The 18,014-nt window shown below is 42.2% G+C and overlaps 1 protein-coding gene across 2 annotated transcripts in view; it reads left to right on the forward strand.

The window, feature by feature from the left end:
- The first annotated feature begins 708 nt into the window (after nt 1-708).
- EIF4E1B (eukaryotic translation initiation factor 4E family member 1B) overlaps nt 709-18,014 on the forward strand; it is a 36,904-nt gene continuing 19,598 nt past the window's right edge. For both annotated transcript variants that reach the window (XM_073545079.1, XM_073545080.1), the window contains exons 1-2: nt 709-838; nt 17,845-17,936. In XM_073545079.1, coding sequence (XP_073401180.1) covers nt 821-838; nt 17,845-17,936 — 110 coding nt within the window. In that variant the 5' untranslated portion in view covers nt 709-820. The remainder of the gene's footprint in view (nt 839-17,844; nt 17,937-18,014) is intronic.

Raw genomic sequence — 18,014 nt, forward strand, 5'->3', positions numbered from 1 at the left:
TAACCCTTATAACTTCCTAACAAAAAAATATTTTGTTTCCAAAATTGTGCTGATGTAAAATAGACATGTGGGAAATGTTATTTAGTAACTATTTTTTGTCACATACCTCTCTGGTTTAACAGAAAAAAAATTCAAAATTTGAAAATTGCGATATTTTCTAAATTTTCGCCAAATTTCTGATTTTTTCACAAATAAACGCAAAAATTATTGACCTAAATTTACCACTAACATGAAGCCCAATATGTCAAGAAAAAACAATCTCAGAATCGCTAGGATGCGTTGAAGCGTTCCTGAGTTATTACCTCATAAAGGGACACTGGTCAGAATTGCAAAAAATGGCCTGGTCATTAAGGTCAAAATAGGCTTGGTCATGAAGGGGTTAATACACATTTTACCGAGAAATTACAAGATTTCATCTTGAATAGATGTGATAGATGTATAAGTAACTGTTTATGATGTAACGATGTTCAGAAAGGTGTATAACTTGCATATTTTCTTCATTTTGTATGTTTCCTCTGCTTATTTGTTCTTTCAATAAAATAGATTCAACAATAAAATACACATATTCAACATTGCAAAGTATAGGAGAAGCTTTGTAATTTATTAATTTATCCATACTGGAAAACACTGACACACTGATGGTAAAAACTGGACACATGGATCTTATACTGATGACGCAGGTACAATTTTCTCACATACGTGTTTAAACCCAGACTTGTGAATGACTCCTTATAGGAAGTGTCCTGCAACTTTAAGATGTAATTGTGCTCCATTTAAAAAGTGGGATAGAAGGGCTCAGGATGTCCTGTGGTAATCAAACATGGCAACAGCTGAAAGAGTAAGTGCTCATGGGAAGAAACAGGCACATTGGCTTACTGCATGTGGTTTTAAATCATTAATTAATATGGCATATGATAACATGTTCCTAGAACAAGGCCTTCACACTCAGAGGTTATTTTTTGTGGCTTTTTATACAGCAAATTTTCAAGATATTTTAAGTTACCTTAACTTAGTGTGCAGAGAGGAAAAAAAAAAGTGTAAAAGCAGTGTTTGTAGGTAGTCTCATTATTGACTCCCAGCAAACCCATTCACATTGTAAGTACTTTACCTCAGTATGTATAAGCCAAAACCAGGAGTGGGTGATAAATCCAGAAGTGGTGACGTGTTTCTCTTAGGCCGTGTGCACACGATCAGTATTTGGTGACTATTTTACCTCAGTATTTTACCTCAGTATGTATAAGCCAAAACCAGGAGTGGGTGATAAATCCAGAAGTGGTGACGTGTTTCTCTCAGGCCGTGTGCACACGATCAGTATTTGGTGACTATTTTACCTCAGTATGAGTAAGCAAAAACCAGGAGTGGGTGATAAATACAGAAGTGGTGATGTGTTTCTCTTAGGCCGTGTGCACACGATCAGTATATGGTGACTATTTACCTCAGTATGTGTAAGCCATAACCAGGAGTGGGTGATAAATCCAGAAGTGGTGACGTGTATCTTAGGCCGTGTGCACACGATCAGTATTTGGTGAGTTTTTTTTACCTCAGTATGTGTAAGCCAAAACCAGGAGTGGGTGATAAATCCAGAAGTGGTGACGTGTTTCTCTTAGGCCGTGTGCACACGATCAGTATTTGGTGACTATTTTACCTCAGTATTTTACCTCAGTATGTATAAGCCAAAACCAGGAGTGGGTGATAAATCCAGAAGTGGTGACGTGTTTCTCTCAGGCCGTGTGCACACGATCAGTATTTGGTGACTATTTTACCTCAGTATTTTACCTCAGTATGAGTAAGCAAAAACCAGGAGTGGGTGATAAATACAGAAGTGGTGATGTGTTTCTCTTAGGCCGTGTGCACACGATCAGTATATGGTGACTATTTACCTCAGTATGTGTAAGCCATAACCAGGAGTGGGTGATAAATCCAGAAGTGGTGACGTGTATCTTAGGCCGTGTGCACACGATCAGTATTTGGTGAGTTTTTTTTACCTCAGTATGTGTAAGCCAAAACCAGGAGGTGGTGATGGGTTTCTATTATACTTTTCCTCTGTGTGGTTTTTTTTTTTTCTTTTCCCCACTCCTGGTTTTGGCTTACACACACACACACACACACACACCAACTGAGATAAAAAAAACAAAAAAAAAAAAACAGACCAAATACAGACTGTGTGAGGCTGTGTGCCCACGATGCGGCTGTGTGCCCACGGCTCAGACGCTGCAGAAACGCTTAAAAGATGCATCAAATTAATTAGCATGCATTTTTGGCTTTTTGTGCCAATGCATGCGTTTTTAACCGCTCAGGAATCGCTTAGTGGCTGAAAACGCAGCATGCTCATTAATTCCCGCATTGCTGAGCGTTTTTAGACATCCCCAATGATCCCAGAAATCGCGTGTCAAAAATTGCGCAAAAAACGCATGGAAAAAGACGCGCGTTTTCTGGGAAGGGGATCCTTTTCCTGAGCGTTTAAAAACGCTAGCGTGGGCACATAGCCTGAATGTGACCTGGCTTCTGTCTGAAGTTAATTTGAAGATCGAGCTTAGTTCATTAGGGTATGTACACACATGGTCTTTTCTTAACAACCACAATTCTTCTTTTTTTCACAGAATTCCCAAATTTTTGAAGAGAAAAGTTTACATATGCTTACCATACACTATTTGATGCTGCCTTTTTGTGTCTTTGGTATGCCATGTTTAACCCCTTAATGACAGCCAGTATGTCTTTTTACTGACCTGAGATATAATGGAATATTATCCCCACACAGGTGACAATTCAGCAGCTGTCGGCTGTCCACTATAGCTGACAACTTGCTGTATCATAAACGATCAGTGATGGCACCGTCCATATGTTTAACCCCTTAGTTGCTGCTGTCAAAAGTGACTACATCGGAATAATGGTTAAAAGATTGTGGGAATCTAATTGACACACTGAGATTATGATTGTGTGGTGCTGATTTTTGCCATAGCACTTCATGGCCAAATAGCGGCCTTAGAGTCTCCCGGATATAGCGTTCAGTTCAGAAGTTAGCGACATTTAGGTGGTAAACAAACACTTTTTCATTCCTGCTATACCACTTTGCATTAATTCCTGAAAATCACCTGAAGGGTTAATAAACTACCTGACAGCAGTTTTCAGTATGTCAGGGGGTGCTGTTTTAAAAATGGTATCATGTTTGGGGTTTTCCAATATATAGCTCCCCCAAAGTCGCTTCAAACCTGGATAAGTCCCTCATAAAATAAATTTTGTAACTTTCCTTGAAAAAATGAAAAATTACTGCTACATTTTCAAACCTCCTAAAAGCCTAACAAAATAAATTAGCGTTTTAAAAATGGTGCTGATGTAAGGCAGACATGTGGGAAATGTTATTTATTAATGTTTTTGTGTAGTATGACTATCTGGATTAAACGGATAATCATTCAAAGCTTGAAAGCTGAAATAATTTTTTTTTTTTTTTTTTTTTACATTTTTGTCAAGTTTCTGATATTTTTTTATAAATTAACACAAGTCAACCTAAATTTACCATTATCGTAAATTATAATGTGCCACAAAAAAACCACTCAGAATCAGTGGGATTTGTTGAAGCGTTCCAGAGTTATCACCACATTTAGGCTGAGTGCAGACGGAGTTTTGAGCCCTGCGGATTTTTCCGCGCAGAATGGAAGAAAACCGCAGGTCAAATGACCTGCATTTTTCCTGCGGATTTCTTCCATTTTTCATGCGGTTTTCCATTGCGGTCTTTCCCCTGCGGATTTGGTGACAGGGGAGATAGAAAACCGCACAAAAGAAGTAACATGCTGCGGATTTTGTACCGCAGGAAAACCGCGCGGAAAAATCCGCAGCGCCTGCACAGCGGTTTTTTTTTTCATTCATTTTAAAGGTACTGTACATCACAATGCGGATATGCAACGTTTCTGCGCGGTAAAATCCGCTGCGGAAACGCTGCAAATCTGCATCGTGTGAACACAGCCTTAGTGATATTGGTCAGAATTTGAAAAATTGGCTCTGTCACTAAGGGGTTAAAATGCAGCAACTTGTGTTTGCCTCCTGGTGTTTGGTTTTGAGAAACTTCATTCATATACTCATGTGTGGCTTAAATGCATGGCTGAGCTTTTATGGTGTGTCTTTAGTTTGTGTTTTTTTTTTTTGTTTTTTTTTGTTTTTTTTTTTTTTCTGCAGTGGAAACTAATATACATTTGACTGGATTTTCTGCATCTAGTGCACTTCAATTGGAAAAAATCCTCGTGTAACCTTGTGTACATGTTCTATCCATAGTTTTCATAGAAATAACCCATGATAGTTTTATGGGACTATTCACACATCCATGTGAGTGGTGTGTGGGGTTTTTTTTTTTTTTTTTTTTTTTTCCCCCCACTGCAAGTTTCTGCATCTGTGGAAGTTGTAATATCCACACGTTATGAAGAATTCAAGGTATTAAACTTTAGATATGTTTTATTCTTCGTCCTCCAGCACACAGCATAACAGTTGCATTCCCATGCTACCAGAAGTGAAACTTCCCTTCTCATCCCTCTTGTCTCCACCCCCCAAGTCCCATAAGTCTGGCTTGCTTAAAGAGACAGATCTAATTATTATACATTACATCATCCCCTTTTTTTTTTTTTTTTTTTTTCCTATAAATAACCCATATTACTGATAAATGCAACAACATGAAAACGTCCAAAGAAATCATATGTCCGTTTTGTCTTATTTGTTCAACTTCAAAACCAGAGAAACAAACAAACAAAAAAAAAAACAAAAAAAAACTGTAATTACACTTCTTCAATAAGCCTCGATGGAGCTCTTCTCTCTCGTGTAGGATAACGTCTGGGCTCATTGAGAGGGTTCATTATTGATGGACCAGCTACCTCTTGTTGGTCCTCTCCACCATCGGATACCAAATCTTCCACCAAAGAGAGTTCATTGTCATCATTCTGCGGTATGACTTTAAAATATGAAGAATTTCGCGTTATAGAGTGTCCATCTTGTTCAGCTGTGATCATGCTGCCTTTCCTTTTAGTAACATAATATTTTGCAGGACCATATACAGGTGAGGTCTTGTTGGTTGGTCTTTGACGTACCACCACGACATCCCCTCTTTCGATGGCACTTGACTGTGTCCTTCGCCTTCTGTCTGCATAACGTTTCATGGCTTGTTTGTTGGAGAAATCTGTGGATCTCACTGAGGAGTCACTCGGTCGGGGATGGCTGGTCACATCAGGGAGACGTATACGCAGGGTTCTGCTGAACATTAAATGAGCTGGAGCAGCATTAGTAGTGGAGTGTGGCGTATTGCGGTAATTACGCATGAATTTGTATAATGACTGTTTCAGTGGGATGTGCTCCAGACTCGCTGCCTTGATACGTTTCCCCAGAGTGCGCATAAAACGTTCCACAATTCCATTGGCTTGCGGCCAGCAAGGTGTGATTTTCCTGTGATTGAATCCCAAGTATTCAGAAAATTGTGTAAACACATGTCCATTGAATGGAGGTCCATTGTCTGTTTTGACCACTCTTGGAATACCATATGCCGAGAAAATGTCGTCCAGCTCTGGTATGACATTATTAGCAGATGTTGAAGAGATAAATGAAATGACAGGGTATCGAGAATATTCATCAATTGTTACGAGAATGTATTGGCCATTTGGCAATGGTCCATATATATCGACTGCCACTTCCTCCCAGACAGCAGTGGGTAACGGAGACATTTGTAATGGCTCTAAGGTTGATGATGGAGTGATTAATTGACAAGTAGAACAGCGTCTAATCTTTTCTTCCACCAAGTGATCCATATTTGGGAACCACACTTTTTCTCTGAGTAACTTCTTTGTGCCAACAATTCCTAAATGACCTTCATGTGCTATCTGTATGACTAAGTTACGCAAAGTCTTAGGTACAACTAGTTTGGTACCTCGAAGAATGAGGTGTTCTTCAGTGACTGATTCCTCACGTACGTTTGAGAATAGTTTTAACTCTTTCAGATCAATCTCAGAATCAGGAAATTTTTCCTTTTGAATTTCATGCCACCTTCGATTTTGGATGACTTGTATTAGGGCACAGAGTGTCTTGTCTGTTGTTGTTTCATTTATAAATTGATCAAGAGAGAGTGCTTTTGGCACGGCATGATCTGTAACAAAACATAGGTATTCTTCAATGGAGGAATGCACAGGTATATCATCATTAGTAGGATGTCTTGAAAGATAATCAGCCGGATTGCTGTATTTTCCAGGTTTGTGAACAATTTTATAGTTGTAGTCCTGTAGACGTAGGCCCCATCGTTCAATTCGTGCAGGCATTTTAGCTCTGGGATTTCCAAAAATTGTAAAGTGCTTGATGATCTGTGACAATGGTGAAGGGAGCTCCATAGAGAAATAAGTGAAAGTGTTCACATCCCCAGACAACAGCCAAGCTTTCTTTTTCAGGTTGAGAATATTTTCTTTCAGTGTTTAAGCTCTTACTTGCATAAGAAATGATGTGAGGATTTTGATTGTTATCCTTGTACTGCGCTAGAATAGCACCCAGTCCCACGGGACTAGCGTCCACAATCAGTTCAGTTCGAAGAGCTGGATCAAAATAAGCCATAGTGGTTGTCGAGCAGAGTTCATTTTTAATTGTTTCAAAAGAGGCCTGACAGTCTTGAGACCATTGAAAAATACAACTTTGTTTTGTAAGTTCCCGTAGTGGATTGCTGATTGTTGAAAAATTCGGAATATATCTAGCACAGTAACTTGCCATTCCAAGGAAAGAACGCACTTCACTGGCATCCTGTGGAATTGAGGCTGTTCTGATAGCTTCCGCTTTCTTGGGGTCTGGTTGTACTCCTTTTGCCGAGATGTGACCATAGAATTCTAATGAACCCTTGTCAAACTCGCACTTCTCTTTGTTTAAAGTGAGTCCAGCAGAAAGCAGACATTCGAAGATAGCATATAGAGCACGATTATGCTCAGCTTGAGTTTTACCAAAAACCAATATGTCATCACTGTAATTAAAGGCATTTGGGATGTGTTGAATGACACTCCTTATTGCATCCTAAAAAATTTCTGCTGCTGAGCAGACTCCAAAAGTCAATCTTTTGTATCTTCTGAGGCCCACATGGGTGGAAAATGTGGTCAAGTATCGGGACTCTTGACTCAGTTCTAATTGATGATATCCCTTATTGAGGTCGAGCTTTGAGAAGACGGTGGCTCCATTTAATAAATGAATAATGTCATCAATCGTAGGTGAGATATGTCTTTCCCTCTGGATAGCGGTGTTGGGCAGGCGCATGTCAACACACAGTCTCACTTGATCAGGAGTCTTTGGTTTTGGAACTACCACAAGTGGAGAGACCCACGGAGTGGGGCCAGTAACAGTTTCAATAACTTCCTCATCCATGAGCAATTGGAGTTCCTTTTCTACCTTCTGTCTCAGGTGAAATGGAATACGCCTGTGAGGTTGGGCTACTGGACGAACATCGTCATCCACATGAAGGTGTACTTGAGAGTCCTTTAGTTTTCCCAAACCACTAAATAGGGAGGGAAAGCTGTTCACCATAGTTTGTACATCCATATCCGCAGGGTCAGTTATGGTATGAATAATCTGGATGAGCCCTAGCTCCAAGGCAGTGTGATAGCTGAGAAGACAGCCTCCCGATCCTTGTAATGTGTGGAAAGTGGTTTTCTGCCTGTTTTCTTTATATCTAATTTCAGCATCAAATTGTCCCATTATAGCTAGAGGTGTTTTAGATCCATAAGGAAAGATTTTAGTCTGCACTTGTAAGACTGGCCTTGTTTTCAATTGTTCATATGTAGTGCCATCTATGATATCCACTGAAGCTCCTGTATCTATTGTAAAGGTAATGTCAGTGTTGCAGATTGAGAGTGTAACACAGGGAGACTGTACTGAACCAGTGACAGAGGTAGTGAACACATAGTTCTCAGTCGCAGACATTTCTTCTGTGTCCTGATTTATCACTTTTACATCTGCAGATTTTGTCATAGGCAGCGGAGGCTTGTAGTGCGCTGATTTGCAAACAGCTGCAAAATGATTCCCTTTTCCACATTTACTGCAGGTTTGTCCCATAGCTGGACATTTGTTCTGGTGGTGAGGGAAATCCTGTCCACATCTATAACATTTCTTCTGTTTCTGGGCTTGTTTGTCTGGTAAATTTTTCTGTTTGAGATTATGCACATGTAATTTATCCCCATTCTCCATTACGGTAGCCTGATGATCTGCTATTTCTATAGCACGGGCCATTTTGAGCAAATCATGTAGAGAGATATCCTGCTGCAGAGCCTTACGCCTTAGGTTATTAGACGAGCAGGTGACAATTATTTGAGTTAGGATTTCATCATCTACATCTGTAAAGGCACATCCATGTGCTAACTCTTTCAGTCGTGTGACATAAGTGTCTATGGACTCTTCTGGAAGCTGCTTGGCAATCCTGAATTTATATCTTTCATATCTGATGTTCTGTTTGGGGTTGAAGTAACCAGTGAGAGCTTTAGTGCAGTAGCTGTATGTGTCTGTTTCTGCTGCAGGTAACGTACTGTATATGTCAGACTCCTGTGTCTGCACAATGCAGGAGCAAAGCTTTCTTTTATCCTCCTTTATGTCCATGGCTTCTAGGAAATTCTTAAATCTGTTTAGCCATTTTCTCCAGTTATGGGAGAGAAATGACATCAGTCATATCAAATTGTGGGAATGTGTGCAAGTAGTCAGCCATGATAGAGTCTCTCAGTGGTGCTGGCGTGTGAAGCGGTAAAATATAGTCTGTACTCACAGCAGTAGGTGATTATATCCCATCCTCGTCGCCAGTTGTAATATCCACACGTTATGAAGAATTCAAGGTATTAAACTTTAGATATGTTTTATTCTTCGTCCTGCAGCACACGGCATAACAGTTGCATTCCCATGCTACCAGAAGTGAAACTGAAACTTCCCTTCTCATCCCTCTTGTCTCCACCCCCCAAGTCCCATAAGTCTGGCTTGCTTAAAGAGACAGATCTAATTATTATACATTACAGAAACTATGGACTGAACGAGGATGGTATTAGTGTGCTATCTGTGATTAACAATATTGCATAGGAAGAAGCTTTGTAATTTCTTTCTGAAAATCACTGATCCAAACTGACACTGATGAAGCTCTAATTCAAAACACTGACGCTTCTATGCTATTTTTTTTTTTTTTCTTGTAACTTAATGAATCACAGCTGACATTACTCTCTACATTCTGCTACACTGTGATCAAACTATCCAAGACCTGAGGCTATGTGAACACGCTGCGGTTTTTGATGCGGATCCACTGCAATTTTGGCCACTGCGGGTCTGCAGCAGTTCTGCAGACAGTGTACAGTAGCATGTAAGTCTGTGATCTACAATCTGCTGTGCACATGCTGCGGTTTTGAATCCGCAGAAAGAAATGACATGTCACTACTTTTCTGCGGATTCTGCTGCGGTTTACCATCTCCTCCATTGTAGAGGTGATAAACCGCAGGGGAAAACCGCTGGCCAATCAGCAGGTAAAAGGTCATTTTACCTCCGGTTCCGCAAATACAAATCCAGACCAATCCGAAGCATGTGCAAATAGCCTCAATGTCCAATCTGTGTGACTTCCATGTATAGAGCAACTTTTTAGTCAACTTCTTTCCTTTATTTTGAACACTGCAGTAAGACTCCCGAATGTCGTATGCAGTAGCGGACATAGAAGAGGGCCTTCTTCAGTACAATAGATCATCAAAATACAGAATTCCACCTGCTTTGGGGGTATAAGTGGCCCCCTCACCTATGGAGCCTATACATTGTTAACAATGGCTCCATTGAGGTTCCCGTCTGGAGATTTTGACAAACTACTGCTTCGCAAGAAGCACCGTACTAGGGTATGTTCACACTGGGCATTTTTGCTCTTTTTTTTTTTTTTTTAATGCTAATTTTCAGCTGTTTTTACAGTACCAGCCAAGCCTATGAAATTTCAGAAATCTCATGCACATACACTGGTTTTGTCATCAGGATTTTGTGCTTTGCAGCGTTTTTTGGCACGGAGCATGTCACTACATTCAGCGTTTTTGCAGCATTTTTCACCCATTTACTAGAATGGAAGGTGAAAAAAATGCTGCAAATACGCAGGTTGACTTTTTTTTTTTTTTTTTTTTTTCAGCATATTTGCTGCAGAAAAGTCAAAGATCACAGGATGTGACCCCAGTCAGCTCTGCTACATCTAGATGGCAGGCTGCATGATGGGTCCATACAGCCTGTCATCTAAGAGAGACCCTGAACAGTGGGCCAGAACCCCATTCACTTGAATACAGTGTTTGACATGCTGTCATATGCATGACAGCGCGGCAAACACCACTTATGACCGGCGGGGAAATTATCCCTGCCGGTCAGAGCCACAGTTCCCATGCTGTCAAAAGTTAACGTCAGCGTCCAGCTTTGATCGGCGGTATTCAGTTTACTTCTGGTCACTGGCGTCAGCTGATGGGACTACTGATCCCATCATCCAACACCTGCTACTGCTAATTACAGTGAAAGCAGGAGCAGTGGATGGGAGTATTAATCAGCCGCTCCTGTGTTATAAATAAAGAATTTTTTTTTTTTTTAAACTACGTGGGTTCCCCTGTATTTTTGATAACTAGCCAGGTAAAGCTCTCTCAGCTGGGGTCTGCAACCCTCAGCTGTCAGCTTCAGCAAGGCTGGTTATCAAGAATAGAGAGGTAACCACGCTGTTTGTTTCAATTATTTAAAGAAATAATTTAAAAAAAACTGCATGAGGCACCCCCATAATTTTTTTTTTTTTTTTTTTTTTTTTTTTTTTTACAACCAGTCTTGCTAAAGCAGACAGCTGGGGGCTGGTGTATTCTCAGGCTGGTAAGGGGCTATTGATATAGGCCCACTCAGCCTAAAAATAACAGCCTGCTGCTGCCCATAAAAGGCACATCTATTAGATGTGCCAATTCTGGCACTTTGCCTGGCTCTTTCCACTTGACCTGTAGCGGTGGCAAGTGGGGTTGTCACCTTTGTATTATCAGGTGACATCAAGCCCACAGATTAGTAATGGAGAGGCATCTATAAGACACCTATCCATCTCTAATCCTATAGTGGTATTGTAAATAAAGACACAAATCAAACAAAACCCGGCTCTAATTTTTTTATTTAAAAATGACAATCACTGCTATACTCGCCTAATTACACCGAAGCCCTCCGATTGGCTGTTAACTATTGACGCGCGGGTCCGCATATCAATAGCGATCATCTGCCGCAGCACCGAGGTCCCGGTTTAGTGTGCCATAGGGCCCGGTGAGCAGAGGAGACCGGGCCTGATGCGGGCACCCTCTGCCCACCGGGCCCCATATGCCAGTCAGGGCAGTAATGCCCTGATGGTGGCCCTGCCCTGGCTACAGGGTAAAAGGGAAGAGTGAGGCTAAGTGCCAGAATTGGCACGTCTAATAGATGCGCCTTTTCTGGGTCAGTTGAGGACTGATGTTTTAAGCCTGGGGGGAGGAGTACCCATGGCCCCTTCGTAGGCTATTAATATCAGCCCGCAGCTGTCTGCATAGCCTTTAATGGTTATTTAATTATAGGGTGACCATAACTTTTTTTTTTTTTTTTTTTTTTTTTTTTTTTCTCCTCCCTTTGGGGGCACTCAAGTTTATTAGCATACACAGAGACAAAGTTGGCACCAAAGATGCATAAAAAAATGCACCAAAACATGCGTTTTTGCCGCAGCTTCTTTCCTGCAAAGAGATCAGGTTTTGCTGCAACAAAAATGCCCATTGTGAACATACCCAAAGGGTTCATTCAGATGTCCATTATTCTTGTAAGAGTGCTGTCTGTATTTCTCATGGATGGCACTTGTACATGATGGTCTATGGAGCTGTTCCCATGCCCCAAGTGAATGTGGAGTTTCTTTGTGTGTTGGGCAAACCCTGCATGTGTAGCAGCTGTCTAATAGCCACAAAACATTCAGCCACGAGGACAACATATTATTCCTGCATGCCGAAGACGCTCAGTTAGCACCTGAGCATGCTCAGATAACAGCTTATCTGATAATGTTCACTCATCGCTACTAGTTCTTTTTTGCCATCTTCCTCTGATATTGAGGGGTGTTCATGTTTTCCTTTAGATAACATGGACAACTTGGTTAAATCGGTGAGGAACACCATGGGATGCACAGAGGCTAAGGAGCTGCAAACGACACAGGAAATTGTTATGAATGAGTCACCGTAGGAGGCAAAAACAGAAATACTAGCTAAGTCCAGAAAACCAGAGAAGTTGGCGGCTATCGGATTGCAGACCACTGAACCTAACAACTAGCAGTAGCCGTGGGGGGTTCCTACGGTGCCCTAGACCCCTCGATCACAGCCAGAGAACTACATAGTCTAAAGACAGAAAGGGAAATCTAAACTGCCCCAGAGCAGCCCCCAACATATAATGACGGTGAAGCAAGATGAAAAAACACTCACACAGATAGAAAGATAGGCTGAGCAAATGATGGGGCCCAAGCTAACTAAATAGGGCAGAATAGAAAAGCTGCTGTCTGCAATCCGCCAAAACCCTCTCAAAACAAGAGCTAACAGACTGATAGGGAAAAAAGCCCTGAAGACGCTAGGCTTCAAAAAGACTATATCAGTACTCAGGTATTTTCTGAAGACAGAGCAAAAAGGAATTCAGCTCACCCAGCAGTGGAAGGCAGAAATCCAGAAAAACAAGGCAAAACAAAACCAAAACACAAATGCAAAAAGCAGAGCAGAAAACTTAGCTTTCGAGGAGCAGGAATCAGACTGGTCTCCTAGAATCCCTCAGAGAAATCACCCACAAGGCAGAAGGGTGTCAGCTGCCTTATATCCAGTCAGCAATTCCAGTCATCATCATTCTGCTCAGGTGCTTTGTAATCAGCCTCACTACCTTCCTTCACCAGAAGAGGGAGTTCATCAGACCTCAATGGTGAAGGGGAAAATGAACTCACAACAGGAAATTATGTTTGCAGGGCTAACAGATAGTAAGAGGAGAACTTTTACCATTATACCAGCTACAGTGTATACGGCCTTGGTTAAAAAGGAATGGGAGAAGCAGGACCAGTGAGGTTATCTTCCCTCAGCATCAAAAAGAAGGTACCCCTTGTCATCATGGTCTAAGGTCCCGAAAGTCGACGCGGCAGTGGCCTCAGCATCAAAACAGTCAGCCTTACCAGTGGAAGACGCCGGGATTCTAAAACACCCACTGGACCGGAAAGCTGATGCCTCACTAAAGAGGGCATGGGAGGCAGCTACGGGCACATTTAAACCGGCAATAGCCAGTACGTGCACAGCTCGCTCTATGCTGGTCTGGATTGATCAACTAGACCAGCAAATAGAACAAAAAGTCTCCAGAGACAAGCTACGAGCTGCTATACCACTAATTCGTGGCGCAGCGGCATATGTGGCAGATGCTTTGGCCGATTCCCTACGCATGGCAGCCGGAACAGCAGGCTTGCTTAATAACGCCAGACGTAGCCTGTGGCTTAAGAGCTGGAAAAGTGACACCCAATCCAAGGCAAAGCTATGTGCCATACCTTGTGAGGGTGAGTTTTTGTTTGGGAAAACCTTAGACGAAATCCTTGCAAAAGAGATGAAAAAAGGGATCCCTAACCCCTCTCTCCCATTTTATAGGAGGGCGTTTAGGAGATGACCATTTGGCAGGGGAAGACCAGCAGAGAATCAAAATCGCTGGGCCACGAAGGAAGGAAAAAGACAAAGGTGCTATGTTTAGAGGATCCTCCTTCCACAGAGATCGGAACTAAGGGACCATTCCCTCCAGTAGGGGGGGAGACTAAAATTTTTTCTTCAGGAATGGGAAAAAATCACGGCCAGCCCTTGGGTCCTAGGCATTATTAGGGAAGGATTAAAATTAGTTCCATCATGTACCCCGTAACTCAGTCATTGTAACATCCCTCAGCTCACCAGTCCAACAGCGGGCCTTAGAGAATGAAATTGTCAGTCTGCTGGACAAAAAAGTTTTGGTCCAGGTACCTAAAGGACAGGAAGGGAGAGGATTTTACTCCCCTCTCTTTCTGATACCTAAACCAGATGGCTCATTCAGGACGATAATTAACCTGAGGAAACTAAATTCATTTGTAGTAAATCATAAATTTAAAATGAAGTCCATTAGATCGGCAATTAAGCTCCTTTTTCCCAATTGTATGATGGCAGGCCTGGATCTGAAGGATGCCTATTATCTTCCCATCCATTACAGATTCCAGAAATACCTGAGTGGCAGTCTTCCTCGAGGGCACCATACAACACCTCCAGTTCACAGCCATGCCATTCGGCCTTTCCATCGCACCAAGAGTCTTTACAAAGGTGATGCTGGAAGTAATGGCTTTCTTACGACAAAAGGACACACTGATAGTTCCCTATTTGGATGATTTTTTGATAATAGGGAACTCAGCTAGACAATGTAATAAGCGAGTTGCTGATGCAATCTTATCCCTACAAGCTCTTGGTTGGATAATAAACTTCAAGAAGTCCAGAATCGAGCCACAGTCAGTTCGGTCCTTCCTGGGTCTCCAACTAGACACCATAAGCCAAAAATGTCTGCTGCCACAAGTAAAAATTACAGCAATTAAAACGAAGGTCAGGTCAGCAATAGACAAGCCACACATATCCTTAAGGGAAGCAATGTCCCTCCTAGGGTCCCTTACTTCCTGCATCCCAGCAGTTCGGTGGGCTCAATTCCACACGAGAGAATTACAGCATCAAATTCTCTTAAAGGAAACTCAGGACCGTGGAAATTTGGGGAAAAAAATCACTTCATCTCAGACGGTCCTAACCTCCCTAGCATGGTGGCAAGAGGAGGATAAGCTATCGGGAGGAGTACCATGGGTAATAACACCCTCCCGTATAATTACTACTGATGCCAGCCCCACAGGATGGGGAGCTCATATGGGAAGTACCTTCGCCCAAGGCCTATGGGATATAAGTGAGAATCAGGATTCATCAAACTTGAAAGAACGAAAGGCAGTTAGTCATGCATTATATCATTTTCTTCCGCAGTTACAAGGAGAAAACGTGAGGATCCTGTCAGACAACACCACAGTGGTCGCATATCTGAACAGGCAAGGTGGGACTCGATCAGTCGCATTAATGTCTTCCGCAAGAGAGATCTTGTCTTTAGCCGAAAAACATTTTTTGTCTCTCTCGGCCCTCCACATAAGAGGGAGAGACAATTCAGAGGCAGACTTTCTAAGCCGCCATACACTTCGGCAAGGAGAGTGGTGCCTGAGCCAACAAATATTCACACGCATTGTCGTTATGGGGTCTTCCCCAGATAGATCTCTTCGCCACCAGGGAGAACAGGTAGGTGCGAAGATTCGCCTCTTTAAAAGTGGCAGACAATCCGGAAATTCTGGATGCCCTCCAAGTCCCATGGCGGTTCAAACTGGCATATGCATTTCCCCCAATCATACTACCACAGGTGATCAGGACAAAAGAAGCACAAATAATCTTAATAGTGCCATTCTGGCCCAGGAGGCCATGGTTTTCATGCCTGCAAGCAATGTCAGTGACAGACCCTTGGGTGCTTCCTTCAACCCCCAAGCTCCTCTCTCAGGGGCCATTCTTCCATCCTCAAGTGGACAATCTCCACTTGACGGCTTGGAACTTGAAAGGGAAATGTTGAGAGCAAGAGGATTCTCAGAGGGGTTAGTCAATACTCTCTTGCAAAGTAGAAAATTGGCTACGACAAAAATTTACACCAGGGTATGGAGAAAATTCTTGGAGTTTCACACAGCTCCTGATTCCAGAGAAATTCCTATAACAGCAATCCTAGAGTTTCTACAGAAAGGGAAAGATTTAGGACTATCGGTTAATGCACTAAAAGTCCACGTGTCGGCTCTAGGGGCCCTCTATAGTTATAATGTGGCAGGCAATAGATGGATAGCTAGATTCATCTCGGCCTGTGAGCGGAGCGAACTGGTACACATACCCAGAGTTCCTCCTTGGGACTTGAATCTGGTGCTGGAGGCCCTAACACGTCCGCCTTTTGAACCGTTAGACTCAATATCCCTTAAGCACCTATCTCTTAAAACAGTACTGCTAGTTGCACTAACCTCAGCCAGAAGAGTTAGCGACATACAAGCACTTTCAATAGAACCCCCTTTTCTGTTGACATTCCAGGATCAGCTAATATTAAAACCAGACTCCTCATACTTACCAAAGGTAGCAGGGAAGTTTCATAGATCACAAGAGATCCACCTCCCTTCATTTTTTTAGTAACCCTTCTACTCCAGAGGAAGTAAAGTTCCATACACTAGACATTAGAAGAGCAGTATTACAATACATTGAGAGGTCTAGCAGCTGGAGGAAGAGTAGGGCTCTATTTGTTTCCTTCCAGGGCCAAAAGAAAGGATATGAGGTCACAAGGGGTACTCTGTGTCGGTGGATCAGAGACGCGATTGGTCTAGCATACTCTGAGAGCAATGAAGATCCTCCGGAGGGTATCAGGGCACATTCCGCCAGAGCTATGGCTTCCTCTTGGGCGGAGAGGGGAGACGTCGCAATCGAGTCTATATGTAAGGCTGCAACTTGGTCTACACCCTTTATAACCACTATAGGCTTGATTTATCATGCTAATCTGACCTAGCCTTTGGTAGAGCGATCCTCGGCACGGTGGTCCCTCCCAGGTGAAGGTCTCTGAAAGTCTCCAAGTGGGTGCTGTCGTGGCGAAGTGTAAAAAGCTGGATTACTTACCGGTAATGCTCTTTTAATGAGTCCATGACAGCACCCGTTCACTAACCCTCCCTAGAAGTTAACATAATGTATATACACCTTCTTAGTTGTAAAGTTAATAAATTTAGAATATTGAATAATGGCCTACTAATTGGCGGTCCTCCGGGTACTCTGAAATCCAACTGAGGAAGAGAGGCGGACCGCCCTCTTTTTATCTCTGTAGGTTTCCTGTTCCTATGGGCGGATCCCTCTCTCCAAGTGGGTGCTGTCGTGGACTCATTAAAAGAGCATTACCGGTAAGTAATCCGGCTTATCCCCAGCAGGAGTTGTTTGTGACGGCTCTGTACTGGGGAAGAACCACACTGTGCAGAACAGGCAGGTAAGTTGCAATTAACTGCCTTAGTGCTTGGGTACATTTTATAAGAAAAAACAAAGTCCGAATACCCCCTTATGTCTCTGGCTCTTGTTGGGGGACAAATGATGGTCTTTGTCAGTTGAAGCCCAGCAATTTCATTGGTTGCCTGCAGGTGGGAGGGGTTTCAGCTGTGGTGCCTTTAGCTAAATGTGTTGACCGGTGCTGAACACATTTAATAGTGACATTTTGAGATTCAGAAGAGCAGACTTTTTGATGAGAGGAATCCAGTGATCAGGTAATCAAAGGTGCCAAGTTCCTGGTGGAAGTCGTGAATGTGTTTTTAAAAAAAAAAATATATAATTTCCTTTAAGGGATATTGAATTGAAGATCTGTGCATGAGGCCTCTACTGTACAAGTTTTATGACTTTGATTTCATTCTGCATTTTCTTTGAGAACTTATCCAGCTATGTGACCTGTGCATTGGGCTCTGGTCACCTGGGCTGTAGAGGAGTTTTTTGTTTCCTGTTTGCAACATTTTGCCAAATAAAACAAATAGTTGTACCTATGACTAGGAAATTATGGCTACTCTGGTTTGACTGATACCAGTCTGCTTTGGTCAGTGTAGTGTCTTTCATAGGTCTGTTAATATGGAGGGAAGTTGCGTGTGTTTTTTCTTTTTTTTTTTTTTTTTTCTCTTCCCTGTTTAATCTGATGTGGACCTTTATCAAAAAATAACTTGTAGATAACTGGAACTGCACATATTGAGTTGTGCACTGTATTGTGGTAGTCCCCCATATTATATTGTAGTTTTTCTTCCAGTTAACCTTCAAAGGTATTCCTCGACGAGATGAAAAGAAAAAGAAAAAAATGGCTGCTCTTGAACCAGTGGCAACACATCCTTTACAGAGCAGGTAATGCGATGTACAGTTTAGACTAAATCTTTTGCAACTGCTGTTCTACCACAAATGAAAAATTTAATACAGCCTGGC

This window comes from Dendrobates tinctorius, unplaced genomic scaffold (genome assembly GCF_039654945.1).
Source record: "Dendrobates tinctorius isolate UK_male_01 unplaced genomic scaffold, ASM3965494v1 ptg000139l, whole genome shotgun sequence".
Classification (NCBI taxonomy): Eukaryota; Metazoa; Chordata; class Amphibia; order Anura; family Dendrobatidae; genus Dendrobates; species Dendrobates tinctorius.